This window comes from Orcinus orca, chromosome 5, assembly GCF_937001465.1.
Source record: "Orcinus orca chromosome 5, mOrcOrc1.1, whole genome shotgun sequence".
NCBI lineage: Eukaryota > Metazoa > Chordata > Mammalia > Artiodactyla > Delphinidae > Orcinus > Orcinus orca.
Window position 1 is genome coordinate 100,512,286 of NC_064563.1, and position 20,318 is coordinate 100,532,603.

At 38.4% G+C, this 20,318-nt stretch overlaps 1 protein-coding gene across 1 annotated transcript in view; it reads left to right on the forward strand.

Moving 5' to 3' along the window:
- The window catches only part of IMPG2 (interphotoreceptor matrix proteoglycan 2), a 69,740-nt gene that overhangs the window by 17,116 nt on the left and 32,306 nt on the right, over window positions 1-20,318 (forward strand). The window contains exons 4-8 of the mRNA XM_033433274.2: window positions 1,499-1,530; window positions 10,177-10,226; window positions 11,559-11,641; window positions 15,018-15,179; window positions 19,021-19,079. Coding sequence (XP_033289165.1) covers window positions 1,499-1,530; window positions 10,177-10,226; window positions 11,559-11,641; window positions 15,018-15,179; window positions 19,021-19,079 — 386 coding nt within the window. The remainder of the gene's footprint in view (window positions 1-1,498; window positions 1,531-10,176; window positions 10,227-11,558; window positions 11,642-15,017; window positions 15,180-19,020; window positions 19,080-20,318) is intronic.

Here is a 20,318-nt window from a genome sequence, read left to right on the forward strand (position 1 = left end):
CATAGGGGATATAAGTAGGAAAAAGATTAGTAGGACTCTGTGATGGATTGGATGGGAGTGGGATAGGATGAAAGAATGGCCCAGGAAGCCTCCCAGCTTCTAGCTTGGATGACTACCACTGAGAAGTCAGGCAGAGAAGCCGCTTGTAGATGCTGACAGGGAGAGTGAGTTTGCTTTTTAATGTGTTGTTTTGAGCCATTTGTGAAATGTGAATTGCTTGATATTTAGGTATGAAGCCAAGAAGAGTGGTCTGGGTTATAAATACAGCTCTAGGGATCACCAGCCTTGAGGTAGTAATTGAAATCATAAGAGTGGCTGAGAACGTTACTTAAGCAATCACTGGCTGTCCAATCTGAAGGAAGCTTGATTTTACCTTTTTTTTTTCTTAAATTGAAATATAGTTGATTTACAGTTGTGTTGATTTCTGCTGTACAGCAAAATGATTCAGTTTTACATATATATACATTCTGGGGGTTTTTTAGCTTGATTTTAAATATAACAACAACTGTTTACACATAGGTGGTGAATTTATGTGGTTGACACCCTTTATCAGAACTCAGAACGCCAGCATTTGTACAAATAACCACCATGCTGGCCTATAAAATTTTAAAGCTAATAGTATAACCTGATAAAATGATGATTTTGCTATATGTGTATATGTATCTTGAGAGAGATTAATTAAAGGAAATAAAATCACAGTTGAAGCTGCTGGATGGTTGAAATTAAAAAAGAAACAAAAAAGAGTGGCTGAGATTATTCTAGGAGAGTCTGTATAGTAAGAGCCGTGAGTTATTTATAAATATTTTGGGAATTATTTAGAGTAATAGCCTCTCCATTTTACAGATAAGGAAATTGAGGCCCAGCACCAGAGAGATTGTGGGATTTACCTCCATAGCTAAGAAAGAGAAAATGGAATTCTTCTGATTCTAAATTAGTGTTCTTATTATCATATTGGTCTCAAAATAAAACTACTAATTTAGAGGAAACTTGGAAACAGTTTGCTTTGGAATGCCCCAGAGGAATAATCCAACTATTTATCAGACAATTTATCTTTTTATCTGAATTCTGGAGAATCAGATTTCATAGTTATTTTATCCACATGATTATATTGGTCTGTGATGAGAGTTTCTATAAATGTATTAGATCACAAAACAGTTTGGTTCTAAGTCCATGGAAGGTTAATGTAAAACTCTACCAATCTCTTACCTGTAGATCTTTTTGGAATGATTAGCAGGTGAAGTCTGTTAATCTGTGCGCATTAAGAGAGCACAGGGACTTTTGTGCACATACACAGAGACTTGAGTGTCAGGACATTCTTGGAGTCACAAAACAAACTTGGCATCATTAGTACCTTGCTTTAACTATTTCTCTAGCCATAGAGAATAATAACATAGATTCTGTGTTAGGGCATTAGTGTTCTAGATGCAATACATTTTGTTTACTGCTTATTAACTGTCATTAATTCACATGGTCATTTTTATATCTTTGTTTTCCTTAGAAACTGACATACACAAAGGAAACTGTAAGCAGGTGAGTGTCTTTTTTCCCTAAGTTCATGCTTGGCAACAGACATGTATCATACCTATTCCAAGACTCATCCCACATTTGATGATTCCTTCCTGTTTTCTTGCCAGTTCCTGCAATGACCAGGCCTGTGGGTTAGTCTCAAATGCTTTTCCTCATCTTGAGGCCACTTACCTTCCCAGACCACCTCTGCAGCCACTGTGCTAGTTTACTGTCTGACCTTCCCAGGAGGCAGACTTGGTCCTCTCTCTTGGGTGAGAAAATAGATTTTTGGAAATGGAATACCAAATGATCTACTCTTGTTGAGGCTTACAGGCTAATGATAATATTGATCTAAAATGGTACACCTTAGTGGAGGATGGTTTACTAAATGATGGCTTGTGGTGTGGGTCACTTTATTGTGTAATGACGATTATGATGTTGAAGCATAGGAATAGCACAGCCTTGATGAATCCTCCAGTGGTATGAGTCTTGGCTCTGTGGGCCTTTAGGCTTAGGATTAAGGTCATTTCTGGCTCCTGAACAGTAGCAGGACAAAGCAGATCATGGAAGGTGAGAGATTTTGAGCCTACAGGGACTAAAGATTTCCAATTCTATCCATACTCAAAATATCTAGATTATGCCGACATGTAAGTGATTATTTTTGAAAAACATCACTAGGGCATGCAATTAAGGTCAGAGTCCAGAATTTTGCCTCAAATTAGATGGAAGGACAGATTGAAAAACCAACTAGGTGAGTCAGTGTCCAGAGGTCTAGCCTGGGCAGCAGAGTCCAGGCAAAAGCATAGCTGGAGTACACCTGTGGGTTGTAGTGGGGTATATGTAAGTTTCAAATCAAACATGAGTAAACAGGAGGAAAGTGGGACTCCTTGTGGTCTCACTTCGTACAGCTAACAGTACCACTGAGTCTATGCTGGGGCCTGGGATTGAGCTTCTGCTTAGATGTGGGGCAATGTGGTGCTTTAAATGTGTGTTCTTCACCTCTGAGAGCCAGAGCTCGGAGGTTACTTGTGATTGCCATTGCAACACGAAATGCAGTAGACTAAATAATCTTGTGGGTCCTACCAGTGCCAGTAATCTTCATGGTTGTATGTAATAAAAATGATAGCACATCTTACATATCTTATATGGTTAAGAAGTATATAAAAACCATAATAAATATGGCTCTTAACCTGGAAGAAGCCTTGGAGTTTACCTGTGAAAATGGACATTGGAAAGATTGTAGCTTGTGAGGTATTATAAAATGTTGGAAGGAAGGTTATCTGAAATAGAATGGAAAGTTGTAACACCATATGTGGATTGGTGTCATAACACATAACACATGAGGTGAACAGAGGTAGCTGGAAGATGTTTGAGGGGTAGTTTGTGTATTCCTACATAGCTCACTTCAACTGGGTGCAGTTTTCTGCATTCACCTACTATTTCTTGTAATGAAATTGTGTATGTGTAGAAGAGAAATTCTTATTATGGTTAGTTTTCCTGATGTGTTAACCATGTTGAAACATTCATAAATAAACATCATAGAGAACTGACTGTGTCACATATTTTTATTGTTAAGGCACTGTATGTCCTAGATAAACAAGGAGACTCAAAATACTATGCACCATCCTTAGAAAATAGGACATGAGTAAAAATAGCAATACAGATGAACAAAAATATAACTGAATTTTGAGAATTTAAAAGTTGGTATCCTTCCCATGAAACTAGAGCAGACCAGGTCGGGGTGGGATGAAAAGTTGTGGTACTTGCTGAAATGGTACTTGCTGAAATGAGGTGACCTGGAGTTAGGTAACCCTGGGAGTGAAACCATGGGAGTGGTATAGGAATTCACTAAACCCCTCTTTCTTTTTTCTTTTTTTTTTTTTTTAACATCTTTATTGGGGTATAATTGCTTTACAATGGTGTGTTAGTTTCTGCTTTATAACAAAGTGAATCAGTCATACATAAACATATGTTCCCATATGTCTTCCCTGTTGCGTCTCCCTCCCTCCCACCCTCCCTATCCCACCCCTCCAGGCTGTCACAAAGCACCGAGCCAATATCCCTGTGCCATGCGGCTGCTTCCCACTAGCTATCTACCTTACTACGTTTGTTAGTGTGTATATGCCCATGACTCTCTCTCGCCCTGTCACAGCTCACCCTTCCCCCTCCCCATAACCTCAAGTCCGTTCTCTAGGAGGTCTGCGTCTTTATTCCTGCTTTACCCCTAGGTTCTTCATGACATTTTTTTCCTTAAATTCCATATATATGTGTTAGCATACGGTATTTGTCTTTTTCTTTCTGACTTACTTCACTCTGTATGACAGACTCTAGGTCTATCCACCTCATTATAAATAGCTCAATTTCGTTTCTTTTTATGGCTGAGTAATATTCCATTGTATATATGTGCCACATCTTCTTTATCCATTCATCCGATGAACACTTAGGTTGCCTCCATCTCCTGGCTATTGTAAATAGAGCTGCAATGAACATTTTGGTACATGACTCTTTTTGAATTTTGGTTTTCTCAGGGTATATGCCCAGTAGTGGGATTGCTGGGTCATATGGTAGTTCTATTTGTAGTTTTTTAAGGAACCTCCATACTGTTCTCCATAGTGGCTGAACCAATTCACATTCCCACCAGCAGTGCAAGAGTGTTCCCTTTTCTCCACACCCTCTCCAGCATTTATTGTTTCTAGATTTTTTGATGATGGCCATTCTGACTGGTGTGAGATGATATCTCATTGTAGTTTTGATTTGCATTTCTCTAATGATTAATGATGTTGAGCATTCTTTCATGTGTTTGTTGGCAGTCTGTATATCTTCTTTGGAGAAATGTCTATTTAGGTCTTCTGCCCATTTTTGGATTGGGTTGTTTGTTTTCTTGTTATTGAGCTGCATGAGCTGCTTGTAAATTTTGGAGATTAATCCTTTGTCGGTTGCTTCATTTGCAAATATTTTCTCCCATTCTGAGGGTTGTCTTTTGGTCTTGTTTATGGTTTCCTTTGCTGTGCAAAAGCTTTGAAGTTTCATTAGGTCCCATTTGTTTATTTTTGTTTTTATTTCCATTACTCTAGGAGGTGGGTCAGAAAGGATCTTGCTGTGATTTATGTCATAGAGTGTTCTGCCTATGTTTTCCTCTAAGAGTACCCCTCTTTCTTTAAGCTGAATATTATAGTCATCCCTTAAAACCCTTAATTTGCCCATCACTTTTCTATATTTAAATTTATTTTTATGATTTTCTTGAGATTACTCTCATTTTCTGTGTTGAGATTCTGGTACTAGTTTTCTATTTCTGCTGCAACAAATTACCACAAGCTTTGGTAGCTTAAAAAAACACAAATTTGGGCTTCCCTGGTGGTGCAGTGGTTGAGAGTCCGCCTGCCGATGCAGGGGACACGGGTTCGTGCCCCGGTCCGGGAAGATCCCACATGCCGTGGAGTGGCTGGACCTGTGAGCCATGGCCGCTGAGCCTGCGCGTCCGGAGCCTGTGCTCCACAACAGGAGAGGCCACAGCAGTGAGAGGCCCGCGTACCGCAGAAAACAAAACAAAACAAAACAAAAAACCCCCACAAATTTATCTTACAGTTCTGTAGTTCAAAAGTTTGACATGAGTCTCAAGGTGTTGGCATGCCTGCGTTACCTTTCTGGAGGCTCTAGGGGAGAATCTGTTTTCTTGCGTTTTTTAGCTTCTAGAGGCTGCCCACACTTGTTGACTTATGACCCCCTTCCATCTTCAAAGTTAGCAGTGGCTGGTCGAGACTTTCTCACATTCTATCACTCTGACACTCTTCTGCCTCCTTCCACATTTACATTGGGCCTACCTGGATAAACCAGGATACACCCTCTTCCTTAATGCCAGCTGATTAGCAACCTTAATTCCATCTGCTACCTTAATTCCCCTTTGCATGTAACCTAACGTAGTCACAGGTTCTGCGGATTAGGATGTGGACATCTTTGGGAGACCATTATTCTGCTTACCACAATACTTGTCTGTAATTTAAATTGCTTCTTCTACATGAACTCTAACCTATCTGCTAACATATGGCTTGTACCAAATAGTCTGCTGTGTACCAATTTAACCTTCCCCCTACTATCATCTGGCAAGTCTATTAAAAAAAAGCATTTTCCACCTTACTCAGGACCTCACATCCCATCTTACCCTTTAGACACCAACCCGTCATTGTTTTTTTCTCTCTCTCCTGAGTGTTCAACTTCTCCTGTTACTAACTGCTCATTAGCATTTAAACATGCTCAAGTATTCCCAGGTTACCTGTCTTAAAAAAAGCCCTCCTCCAGCACTTGTCTCCAGCCAGACATCTTGAAAACATCTCCCCTTAGCTCCAGTCGTAATTTATTCAAATACATTTTCCATCCCCTTTTCTCTTGCTTCTCCTTCTGGAATCCCTATTATTCATAGATTGGCATGCTTTGTATTATCCCATAGGTCTGTTATATTGCTTTCATTTTTTTCATTTGTTTTTCTGTCTGCTGTTTTGATTGGGTAATTTCCATTATTCTATCTTCCAGATCACTTATTCTTTCTTCTGCATTACTCTTTCTGCTGTTCATTGCCTTTAGCTCAGCTTTTGTCTCAGCAAATGAATTTTCTAATTTTTCTTGGTTCCTCCTTATAGTTTCTAGTTCCTTTTTACAGTAATCTGAATTTCTGTCGATAACCTTTCTTAATTCCTTCAGCATTTTCATTACCTCCTTTTTGAACTCAGTGTCTGTTAGACTGAAGAGGTCTGTTTCATTGTTTGTTCCTTTAGGGGAATTCTCTTGGTCTTTTAACTGGGAGTGGTTCCTCTGCTTCTTCATTTTACTTATATTTCTCTCATTCTGTGAGTTTAGGAGAAACAATTATCTACTGTAGTCTTGGAGGGCTATTTATATGCGGGATCATCCCTGCATAGCTCATGTGGGTTTAATAGTTTTTTGGTGTGAGGGCTGTTTTTGGTTTGAATGATTGCTGTCTCTTTCCTCAGCATGCGCTGTCCTTTATCCCCTTGATAGAGGGTGTGCAGGTGCGTGGCCCTACACACATGCTCTGAGGAAGGCGGGGGCAGCGGGTCCAAGCTGCCTCTCGAGTCCAAGATGGCAGCAGCAGCTCGCACCTGGAGCTCGTGTAGGCGGTGCCCTGCTGCAGAGGAAGAAGCTTCTATGGCGGTCCCGCCCCTCTCCTTGTGTGCTTCCCAACAATGGCACCTTGCCTCTGTGGTGCGCCCCCTAGCAACGGCACCTTGCTTCTTTTCCTAATGCCTCTGCATATAATATTTTATTTAGTTTTCATCAGCACCCTTGTGAAGTAGGTAGGGCAGGAGGTGTTTCTATTTTAGAGATTAGTTCTTGAGGCCCAGAGCAACTGAGGTATTTTCCCAAGTTATACACAAAGTTGGTGATACATCTGGGACTAGAACCCAGGATTCCTAATTCCTTGCCTTATGTTCTTTTGTTGTCACATGCTCATTACAGTTAACAGATTCTAGAACAAAGCAAAGTATAGTAAATTGTAAAGGGGAGTAGTAATCTAGATATGAAAGTATTGTTGGCTTGTTTTACTGTATTTTTAAACATATATTCCATGTGGCTATGATACCTTTTGCCACAATTCCATCTGAATTCCACTGACATGATTAGGTAGTCGTTGTGAGGAATAAATTATGAGCTGGATAAACTGAGAAAATGAGACAGTAGGGGGTTGTTTGCTGCTGGTATTAAGCTGAAGGTCTTAGCTGACCAACTTCAAATTTGTGGGTTGGCCTAGGAATGAAGCATTTCTGTCACCCAGTACTACTCTGTGTTCTAGTTCTGTTGTGAGTCACATTTTAGGGTATCCCTGCAGGAGGCACACCTAATGAGAAAATGTGAAAGGATTCTTTTTACTGTCTTTTGAAGGAAGTGTGGGAGGATGAGGGATTAAGTGTTAGACAAACGATTTGAGTTACTGAGAGTTGCCTACTTACCATCATTAAAATAATGTTATTTTGAATTTAGTTAAGTGAAATCTAGTTCTACTGAAGTGAGCAGACTTTTCCATTCTGAGTATTTACTTAGAGAATTAGCTTAAATTTGATTTTAATTTGGGGGACAATTTGACCAACCCCAGGTGAGGTCTGGTTTCTCTGCCATGCCATCCCAACTTCCTTTTCTAGTTACTGTAGTATTGTACTTTGTTTTACTTTGACCTCTTTGCTCTTCATATTGATTGCTCTCCAGCTTTCACTGGGTTTCCCTTCCTCTTTCTTGGTCCTTACACATTTTGACTTTTAGGTCTTTTAGTTTATGTACACCACTATCATTAAGACCAAGTAAAACCATCTTGGTTGCTCTTCTAGGGAATATGGGTCACATAAAGTCCATGTGATGTGGAATTAATGTGGGTAAGAGTGAGGTTTCTGGAATCAAATGGGCCTATTTTACATCACAGCTCCTTCATTGGCTAGCTGTGTGACCTTGAGCAAATTCTTAATCTCTTCTATCATTAGTTTCCTCATATGCATAAATGGGGATAATAGTGTCTTCCTTTTAAGACTGATGCCAGGATTAAGTGAGTTAACCAAGATAAAGCACTTAACACAATGCCTGACACGATAAATTTAGTTGTAGTCATTCTTGCTATTATTATCATTGAAAAGCGAACTGGATATGGTTGGGAATTTTAGGTATGGCCTTGGGTCATCAAGTCTTTGTGTGACCCTGAGAAAATTGCTTTACCCATTTGCACCTTGATTTTCATCTATAAAGTGAAGGTATTGGGAGGGATTCTGCCTTGTGGACAGTTGATAAATCCTATTCAAGCCTGATGATGTTAATGTCTCTTCCAAATGCATCTGAATCCTAGTTTTTTAAGCTCCGTCTCCTGCAACCCAAGAAGCCTCTTGGTGCTTTCTCATCATGCAGGTCTTCCTCTACTCATCATTCATCAGAATGACTTATCCAGATGTCCTATTCCTTTGGGTTCTTTTGGATGACAGCTCACTTAGTAAGCAGTTTCCTGCAAGTGGATGAAAAATAACCAATAGTGGTAGGTTTGGTGTACTCGTTTAATATGTTATTCTTTCTAGATAGTATTTCTAAAACCAGAAGAATCCTTATGGTGAGATTTTTTTTAACCTGTATTTCTCAAATTTTCTACCAAAGCCTGGGGCTTTAGGGAACATGGCCCTAGTTGACTCCCCGACTCCAATTCCAGTCATGAAATGTCTTTGAAACTATCATATTTTATCTTAATATTCATTTAAACTTTATATTCTACTCTATAGCCACACTTGTTTTAATATTAAGATGTTTTAAATTCCATATCAGTTTTTACTTAGCTCCCTGCCTATGCTTTTACTTTCGAGTAAAAAATTGCTGCTTCAAGATGTGTGCCATGTTTATCTGGTGGCTGTGAGCAACCCTTCCCCTGCCCCACCATGATCTAGTTTAGAGCAGCAGGACAATTTAAAGGGGGTGGTTCTGAAGTGAAGATGGGACTCACTGAGACATTAGCAAGTCTGAGAGGGAGACATTTTGACTGTGATTAACTCACCTTCGAAAGGTGACTTGTGGAAAGTTGAAGAGAGTTTTCAATTACTATAATTTAAATTGTATATTTTGGGGGTATATGCAAATTTGGACTTGCAGAAACCCACCTTCATTTCTTTAGAGCAAGGGCTTTCTCAGATTATCCTCTGATCTCTTCAGATCTTTGCTTTCAGTTGCAGGGCAACATGGTAAAAAGATAGTCGGGGACCTGAAACCTGAGAGCAACGTGGCCTATAGCAAATCATTTCTCTAAGCTTGACTTGTTTTATATTAAAAAGTTTTATGACTCTGTGATCTCTCAAATGAGATGAGATTTGGGCTTATATGTTCGCCTTAGCAGCCAGTGCTTTCGTGTCTGTACTACTTGTTGAGTTTGTAATCATGTATTTGTTATCTGTTTTCTATTAGATGGTAACCTTCTTAGACCATGGGTGTTTTGTTCACAACTGTATGTCAAGTGCCTTCTACACTACACTGGTTGGCCAATAGTATTGATTTATTTATTCCCAAAATATCTATTCAGTGCCTACTAAATGGTAGGTTCTTTTTTAGGGTGGAGATACAGCATGACTATGGCAGGTAAGGTCCCTAATCTCATGGAGTTTAGATTCTTGAGGCAGTCTTATTCAATAGAAATTTCTGTGACGATGGACATGTTCTGGGCTGTCCAATAAAGTAGCCATTAGCCACATGTGACTGCTGAACACTTGAAATGTGGCTAGTGTGGATAAAGTTCTGAATTTTAAACTTTAATTTTAAATTAACTTAAATTGCCACATATGTCCACTGGCTACCATATTAGACAATGCCATTCTAGAGGATTAGGGCGTGGACAGAGATCAAAAAGTAGATAAATAAATGAGCAGGATAATTTCCCATAGTGATAAGAACTGAGAAGAAACAAAACAGTGTTATGAAATAGTAAGTAAGGGAGTACTTTATGTAGGGTGATTCTAGTTGAGTAGCATCAAAAAATGTAAAATAAATCAATTGTAAAGACTTTTTTTTTTTTAAATTTGCTACTTAGTACTTTGGTTTGGGAATCGTTGTTTGGAGATCTGGTGAATCCTTTTTGGAAAACAAACCCCAAAATAACCCCTCACATTTCTATCATTTAATAACTCCAAACAATTTTTTTCCTAGCCCTGAATTGTCATCTCCAGTTCCTGTTGGTGATACCTCAACATTGGGAGGTAGGCTTTTGTGCCTTTATTCACTTTTCTTCTAAAATTTATTATCTAATTGAAAGGAAGCACATTTTTCAGCTCACATTTTTAAAATACCATGTGTTTCTCTCTATGTGTTGTTAAAGAGTCTCAAGAAAAATTAATTCTTTTGTCACTTATTTTATGACATTATGATGTGGGTACTTAAGAATCTTTAATTATTAAGTATAATACAAAATCGGAAAACTGCTTAAAACAAATGTACAACCTAAACAATTGTTTTATGGCAAACACCCTGTGATCACTGCTTATGTCAAAAGGTAGGACCTTTCTAGCTCCACCATTTGTCATTTGTCTTGTAGAGTTTTCCAGAGTAATTTTTTCTGATTGCATTCTGTGGTGTACTTTAACATTTACTTTGACCTCTATATTTCCTATAAATTAGTAGTTGCTTTCTTTGTTTTGTTTTGTTTTGTTTTGTTTTGCGGTACGCGGGCCTCTAACTGTTGTGGCTTCTCCCGTTGCGGAGCACAGGCTCCAGACGCGCAGGCTCAGCAGCCATGGCTCACGGGCCCAGCCTCTCCGCGGCATGTGGGATCTTCCCAGACCGGGGCACGAACCTGTGTCCCCTGCATCGGCAGGCGTACTCTCAACCACTGTGCCACCAGCGGAGCCCGCTTTCTTTATTTTTAATTTTTTTTTTTAAAAAGCTGTTCTATGTTGGAAATTTCAAACATATACAAAAATAACACAATGAGGCCCAGCTTCAGTAATTATAATTTATGGGAGGGGGGTGGGTTGAATTGGGAGATTGGGATTGACACTACCATGTATAAAATAGATAACTAATGAGAACCTGCTGTATAGCACAGGGAACTCAATGCCCTGTGGTGACCTAAATGGGAAGGAAATCCAAAAAAGAGGGGATATATGTATACATGTAGCTGATTCACTTTGCTGTACATCAGAAACTAACACTACATTGTAAAGCAACTATACCCCAATTAAAAAAAGATTATAACTTATGGCCAATTCCAACCTTCACCCACTTCCCCTGTCTGAGAGTGTTAGTTTTATTAGATAGCTCCTTAAGGATAGGGACTTTGTATCCCTGGAGGCTTGCATAGAACCTGACATATAGTACGTATCAATAAATGCTTGTTGAATGAGTCATATTTATTTCTTGTGCTGAGGAGACTCTGGATAAATGTGTCTTGAGGTTAGAATGCACAGAATTTCTAGGATGAAAAAGTAAATGACTTTTAGAAATGCCTTGGAAATCAGTTTCTTGCTTCCTGATAGGAATTCTGATTTAGTCATGGACTGAATTCATGCACATGTCTTTGTTTTTCTACTTAGGTGCCAGTCTCAGTGTTCCATATCCAGGGGTGACCTTCTATGAAGGTATCTCAGAGAGCAGCTTGGAGAGGCCAGAAGAGAGTGTGAGTGATGTTCTGTTTTGTTATTTAGTTTCTAACATGGAGAATAGGGATTAAGAGAGATTTATAGTCCATTGCCAGACTACACAAAACTTCAGGTGGTTCCCTTTATGGAAATGTAGATTCTAAAACCAGTACAAAAAATCTGCGATTCCTTAGAGAGCCAAGTAAATCTGCTTTTGGCAAGGAATGGCTTCAAACTGTAAATGAAATGACTAGGGGCCTGGGGAGCTGTCATCATGGTAAGCCCACTGTCTTTTGTGGGCTGTGTACATAATTTACTGTGAGGGTTTTTGCTTATGTTCTTCTGTCTCCTAATAAATCAGGACTTAGTCTTCTTCAGAGGGAAAGTATATAGATTTTATGTAGTTTAAAGAAATACCATGCTTTTTAAATGCATCATTATTAATAGTAATCTGTCCACTAAACAACATTAAGTTGGCTTTCTATCACATTGAAAATTTTTTAAAAAGTATACACTTCCAGGAAGATAGAAACATTTTGTTAGAAATTTTGTTAGATATGCATAAATCCTAGATTACTTAATATAAGCAGGATTGCCACAAACCTTCAATTTCTAAAAAATGCAGTATCTGCAAAGTACAATAAAGGGAAGCTCAATAAAATGAGGTATGCTTGTGTATATAGTATCCCCAGTACTGTATCATTTAGTATTATATAGTATCCCAAATACTGTATCATATACTACTCTAACCATAACTATGATATAATAGTATATAATACAGTATTGAGGATACTGCAGTTTCACAAAAATGTATATAGAAGAAATTTTCAGCTGTTACTTCGTATGATTAGATATATGTCTGACCTCCTCATTTTATACCTTCTGTCGGTTAACCACTGTTTCATAACTTTCTTTGTCTCTCTGTGTTGCATTCAGAAATGTCTTTCAGTTCACTTATTCTTCTTTCAGCTTAGTCTAATTTGTTTTTCAAACTGTCTATTGAGTTTTTAAAATCCTTGCTTTATGGGCTTCCCTGGTGGCGCAGCGGTTGAGCGTCCGCCTGCCGATGCAGGGGACGCGGGTTCGTGCCCCGGTCCGGGAAGACCCCACATGCCGCGGAGCGGCTGGGCCCGTGAGCCATGGCCGCTGAGCCAGCGCGTCCGGAGCCTGTGCTCCGCAACGGGAGAGGCCACAACAGTGAGAGGCCCGCGTACCGCAAAAAAAAAAAAAAAAAAAAATCCTTGCTTTATGTAGGAGTCTTTGATCTGACTTTTCAACACTATTTATATTTATATTATATCCCTTTGTGGTATTTAAAACTAAAGCCTAAGTCCCAAGGGATCACTAGATATACTATGTACACATAGATTACTGAATCACCTCTCTGGATTTTTCTAACCTATCTTTTTGGATACCTTGGGGCTTTCTTTATTTTCTTACAAACCAGCTATGCATTAAAAACATTAAAAATATTTATTTAGCATTTTAGGCATTCTGTAGCAGTAAGGTTACTAAGGATATTTCTTGTATAGTAATAATAGAAGTGAAAGTTTCTGTTCAAATTTAGTGAGAGAAAATTTAATATGGAAGAAGACAAAGTCTGGTACAAAATTCCTTAAGACTAAAGGTTTTTGTTAGTTTCAACATGACTCAGCAGTATGATGGGGAAAAAAGCTGAGTACTGAGGGGAAAAAAACTAGTAAAAACAAGTGTACTTTCAGGCTGCATGATAGAAATTAGAATCTACTATAAGGAAGGTGATAGTTGTACCATATTTTAATTGTACCATATTTTAATTGATCAGACCTCACTTATGTGTACCACACTCTAAGGAAGACATTAAGAGCTTGAGAAGTCTCTAGAGGAAAGGAACTAGTGAAAAATCAGGGAAGATGACAGCTGCCTATACTTATTTGAAGGGCTGTCTGGGGACTACACTTTTTATACGCATTCCAGGTTGCAGAACTGAGATCAGTGGGAATTTACAGGGAAATATATTTGGGTTTTATTAAGAACTTTACAACCATGAGAGAGCTTTTTTGGAAATGTAATGGCCTGCCTTTGAAAGTCTTTCCAAGACTTTCTCATCAGAGCCATTTAAACTGAGGATGAATAGATATTTTGGGGAGATACTGTAGAGAGAATTCAGGCATCAGAAAGGATGGTGGAATTTTCGAGGTTCTTTCCAGTTGTGAAGTTTTGAAGGTCTGTGGTTATTTGATCCATCAGGGAAGAAAGATGATACAGTGGAAGAAGCCCGGTATTCTCTTCCTGACTCTGCCATTGGCTTGTGTATTAAAATGGAGGGACTTGGATTAGATGAGCACAAGTGTATCTTGCATGCAGCAGTTATTAGTATTGGGTTCTAGTAGTGATATTCTGTTTTCCTCATTCCTTCTACATTTGTTAATTGGGATTCTTCGGTAAGGAACTATTGCCACTTCTCTCTTGTTTATTTATTAAATTATTTATTTATATCAGTACAGACTCATGGATATTTCTTTTATTCTTTGGATTATAATCCACTATTTATTTTGTGGCTCAAATTGTTCCAGCTTTGGCTTGTGGAAGACCTGGATTTAGATGTTACAGAGTACAAAAAGTTTGTTGGTGTGGTTTCAGATTCCACGTAGAAACTAACCTTTAAAACACTTCCACTCATTGAGTTTGGCACAGTATCAGAAAAGATTATCCATGACTATCTGAAAAGGCTATTAATGTATTCCTTCCTTACCCAATACATATCTGTGTGGCTGGATTTTCTTCATGTACTTCAACTAAAACAAAATATTGAATGCAGAAGCAGATATGAGAATCTAGCCATCTTCTATTAAGCCAGACTTTAAAGAATTTGTAAAAATATAAACATTACTCTTCTCACTAATTTTTTTATTTTGCAAAACATATGTTATTCATTTGTACACGTAATGAGTTTCTTATTTTGAAATGAATTAATATATATATTTAAAATTTCTCTTTTAATTTTTTGTTTGGTGTGTATCTATAGATATAACCCACAAAAACCAAACTTCTTTGGGTTCCTTAATGAATTTTAAGAGTTTAAAGGGGTCCTAACACCAAAAAGTTTGAGAAACACCCTTCTAGACTATTTTTAGATGATAATTTCAACTCTTTTTCTTCTTTAAAAATTTTTTCCTTTTATTTATTTACTAACAAAATTTTCTGTCCTTCCCTGAACCAGTCATTGTGTATTCAAAGGAATGTACAAATACACAGTAATTTTAATATTAGCCTATGTCTTAAAGTCCACCAGTTAGTTTCAAAGTCAAATATTATATAAATAATCGTCATCAGAAGTTGCCTTTGGCACAGTGTCTGGCATATCGTGGGTGATCAATAAATATTTGTTGACTGAATGAGTGAACATTTATTGTTCTTTCTCTAAAAATCCAGATTAGCAATGAAATTGAGAATGTGATAGAAGAATCCACAAAACCAGCAGTGGAGCAGGTTGCAGAATTCAGTATCCACCTTTTGGGGGAACAATACAATGAAGAACTACAGGATCCCTACAGCTTTCACCACCAGCGCCTTGTAGAAGAGTTTATTTCAGAGGTGGGTGATTTTCTTGTATGTTTTTATTCTTTTATTTCTTTTTGTATACAAGATAGTTTGCTGGGGCTGTAAATTTCCCATATTAACAACACTGGTTAAAGGTAGATTTCGGATTTAAGCTTTCCATCTGTTTGATTCAGGGAGTGGTGATTTAGCCATTTCTTTAGAAGGCTCTGTGAAAAGTTCACCGAAAGATGAACTATTTCATTGAAACAAAATTTTGTATGCGTTTGCCATCTGCTACCAAATAAATACTATTTCCAACTTTGGCTGCACAGCCAAGGAAGAATGTGTTCTATGGCATGGTTTTAACTTGACCATATTTGGAGAAATGAGTATCTTTGAGAAACTGTATTTAGTGTATTGTTTTTCTTGAGGGAACATTACCTTTAATTTTTAAAATTTTATATTTGTTCTTTTTTTAAGTTGAAAAATTTTTAACAGTTAGTAATAGGTAGTATGAGGCACCAAGTTCAAAGGACAAAAGGATATCCAGTGAAAAGTAAATTTTCCTGTTATCTCTGTTCCTTGGTTGGAAGTATTTTTAAAAAGGGGTTTCTTTAAAGAATTGTGCATTAGACCATCCCACAACCTTACTTTCTGGAAGAATTCTATATAGGGGCTTGAACTCAAGATTCTTTCAGTCAAAAATGACCCATTCTCAGCCCCCTTCTTGTGTGCCTTTGCTCTTGTATAGACTGTAAGGCACTGAGTGCCCATCTCCTCTCTCTGTCCAGTGAGAGGGCACATCATTCCTTCCTGTTTATTTCTTTTCCATCGCTCTTGATGGAATTCTCTTTGGCTAAGTTTTTCAATTCCATTACCTTGGACTAATTTCCTTCTCTTTACACTGTTTAGACGAGAAACAAAAATGTGCATCTCTCAGCCAAGCAGCATTATTGCAGCCATCAGACACAGAGAATGTAGGCCAGACGATTAATTTCCTAGCTGTGTGGCCAAGTTGTGAGGCTGTATGGTGTGTGGAAGAAATGTCAGCCAGGCCAGTGGCCACCTGGCATCAGATAGTGTCTTGGATCAGCTGTTTGGTTCTCTCTGCCCTTGGATTAAGGAACCTTTAATAAGCCTCAGTGTTTGGGTAAACAATCGTGCTGAATGACTGCATATTTAGAGAAAGTCTAATAAACACTCTGAAAAAACATTTCCAGCAGGGACTTTATGAGGTATAGGTAGCTATTGGCTTGAGGTGATTTGAGGGTGATGAAGGATCCGTTCCTTCTCTGGCCTTTTTCTATATCCCCGTCCTTTTACCTGGAATAAAATGTTTACGAATAGCCACTTCTTTGTATGGGACTGCAGGGTCAGAGTCATGTCTCTGAAAGGTCCTGTCTCCATGTTTACTGCAAACTGAAGGAGGCCCTCAAGCTCTCTCCCTTCAGGACACAGTCACAGGAATTGTTCCTTCAATATTATTTCTTAGGTAATATTGCAAGACACAGGGAAAAAGAAAGCCTGCTTGGGAGGATTGAGGTTCGGGAGCCGTTACATTTTTTTTTTTTTTTTTTTTTATCTTTTATGAGGAGAAGAGTAAGATAAACTTGGGACATCACCAAGAATGACATCAGAGAGGGAAAGGTCATTGTGATAGGCTTGGGAGTGTGGATACCTGACAACAGACACGGAATCAATACAGTGTCCTCGCATAGTGCTTTGTGTTCTGCAGCCTGCTGTATGTCCGTTTGCTAACAGCAGCCGTGTGGGTAATCATCTCCATTTTATAGATGAAACCCAGGAGGGCAAGTAACTTGTTCATGGTCGTTTCATTTCAGCTTCTAGGAGTAGAAGGGAAAATCAGGTCTCCTCCTTCCTTTGAAAGTGTTCCTTCCTTTATATCAATACAGAGTCCCCTTCATTTTAATTCAGGTGAGAAGTTGTGGTGAGCCTCACAGTTTTCCCAGTCCTGGTCCCAATTTTAAAACCATATTTATCAGGGGAAAGAGGATGAGTCATGTATTTCAGTAGAAAGATTGGGGATTGAACAAATTTGGATTCAGTCATTTACCAAATGCATGATCTGGACAAATTAGTTGACATCTCAGAGTCTCAGTTTTCTCAACCATATAATGGGAAAGATATGTATCTCTTGGTATTGTTGAAAGAATTAGAAGTAATGTTATATCAAAGCACCAGGTACATAGCAGTTACTCTGTAAATTGTACCTGTTACTAATCTTGATGTTAATAAAGTGGAATGACTTTATTACAGCTGGGTACCTGTACATAGCTAACTGGGTATGATTAATTAGAATACATATATGTATTTGAATCAAGAGATGGCAAAACCCCAGATGAGTTGGGTTTAGTATTAATAATAACATGCACTTGTACAGCATTTTGCAATTAATGGAGTACTTTCAGCTACATTCATTTTAACCTTACAAAAACTAATGTGGTTGGTGGGCAGGGCAGCATTAATCATATGAAAGAAGACTTGTGCCTGGCCACTCTGCCAGTAAAAACAGCTGGCACTAACCCTCAGTCTTTGGATTCCTAGTCCTGCAGATTCTATCCCCAGCCTCATCCTCCGAGAATTAATAGTACTTCTCAGTTTTCTTTCAGAGAATGAAACAAGGCAATTATTATAGCTAAAAAGTTTCACATGTTTGGATTCTTTATCTGCAAGGCATGAATATCTTCGGTGAACCAAGATTTTAAGAAAATCCCATTCTCCTGATTATGTGTGGACTTGGTTTTAAAAGCAGATGCCCAGAGATGTCACTAACAACTTCTCTTGTTCTAGTGTCGGCCCCCTAGTGACTCATCTGGTGAGATTGTCACCTTCTGAAATGTTGTGGATAAAATGTTTGATTTTGTTAAATATGTATTTATGCATAACTGATTTTTTTAGGTATTTGGTCCAATCTAGCATTTCCCCCCACTCTAGTCACTAAGCTTATATTGATTTATGTGGCTTGATTTTAAAAACTCAGTGATAAAACTGGTTCCTGCAGTTGTGATGCTCATAAATTGATCTTTTGACCAGTTACTGCTTTATAACCTCCTTCGTGACAAGCAGTCAACAAGGCCTAAGCCCAGGTCTGCAGATTTCTTTCTTAAGTTAGCTGTGTTCACAGTCCCTTGTGTTGTAGGAGTAGGAAACAGATGCCACCAGACATTTTACACTTAGAGGAAATGAGCACCTGACTGTGTGTTAGCGTGTGTGCTGTGGCCAGATTTCTTTCTTTTTTAACATCTTTATTGGAGTATAATTGCTTTACGATAGTGTGTTAGTTTCTGCTTTATAACAAAGTGAATCAGCTATACATATACATATATCCCCATATCTCTTCCCTCTTGCGTCTCCCTCCCACCCTCCCTGTCCCACCCCTCCAGGTGGTCACAAAGCACCAAGCTGATCTCCCTGTGCTATGCGGCTGCTTCCCACTAGCTATCGATTTTACGTTTGGTAGTGTATATATGTCCATGTGTGGCCAGACTTCTAATCCATATAATTACATTAAAAAATGTTTTTACAGTTTCTTTGAAACCAGTCCTTTTTTCACATTTCATCACATAAGGGAAAAAACAGTGCTTTGCCAATAAAAGTGTGTTTTTTATAATTTGAAAAAAATTAATATTAAAGCACATCAAAACCTTAAAAATCAAAATGAAAAAGGAAAATGTGGCAGTGATGTAAAAACTATTTTCTAACATTGTAACAATTATAATTTTCTTAACTTTCTGATCCACATATATCCATATGTGTGTACAAGCTTCTAATGGCTGTAAACAGGGCACTTTATATTCGACTCTTAAAAGCATTTTTTCTATGTACTTTTTTTACATTTCTACATAGCTATAAAGTTTATTTTTATTTTTAACAGGTGGAAAATGCATTTACTGGGCTACTGGGCTACAAGGACATTCATGTACTTGACTTTAGGTAAATAGACTTCAAAAATGCACATGTTTTGTGGAACTCTTTATTTCAAATGGAATATCGTTTTGTGTTTATTATGTATACTCTAACAATGATTCAAAATGATGTGAATACTGTAATTCAATACTATTTTGTTAAATTCATATTCCTTTTTAAAAATTTATTTTTTAAAATTGTATTGGGGTATAGTTGATTTATAATGTGTTAGTTTCAGGTGTACCACAAAGTGAATCAGTTATACATATACATATATCCACTCTTTTTTAGATTCTTTTCCCATATAGGCCATTACAGAGTATTGAGTAGAGTTCCCTGTGCTATACAGTAGGTCCTTATTAGTCATCTGTTTTATATATAGTAGTGTGTATATGTCAATCCGATAAATTCGTGTTCCTAATGCTGGTTTTTCAGATGAAGAAACTGAGTCAGAAAAAGGCAAAATAATATATTCAAGGAGGTATATTAAATTGTAGTTGGGCCAGGGTAAGAACTTAGGAATTCATGTCCCCAGCTTGCTGCTGACAAGTCACACTGCTTTTATTTGGCACTGAAGGGAGCCTGAAGTCAGATTAGATGTGACCTCAGCGTGCTCCTAATGCTCGTCAGTGCTACACTAAGGTGACTTTGACGTCTCCGTGTAGGGCCGCTCTGGAAGGGATGCGTTCATCAACAGAACAGTTCTGGGTAAATCAGACACCTCTTTTTTTTTTTTTTTGTGATACGCGGGTCTCTCACTGTTGTGGCCTCTCCTGTTGCGGAGCACAGGCTCCGGACGCGCAGGCTCAGCGGCCATGGCTCACGGGCCCAGCCGCTCCGCAGCATGTGGGATCTTCCTGGACCGGGGCACGAACCCGTGTCCCCTGCATCGGCAGGCGGACTCTCAACCACTGCGCCACCAGGGAAGCCCCAGACACCTCTTTTTAAGACATTTCTTCCCTACTTACGACCTGCAGCATAATACTTGTGAACATTTACTGAGTGAATACTTCTGGCCGCTTCACATTCCTGAGCTCACTTAATCGTCAACTCTTTCAGCAAAAATATCATTATTAATACTTATTTTGCAGAGGAGCAAACAGGTTTAAAAGGATGAAGTATTAGCCCAAGGTCAGAGAGTTTTTAAGTTAGAGCATAAGAGGGATTTTGAAACAAAGTGGCTGACTTTATAGCTCTCGCTCTTAACCTCTGTGCTAGACTGAGTCCTCTGAAGGTTTGGAGCATGTGGGTGGTAGCTGTGGCCCA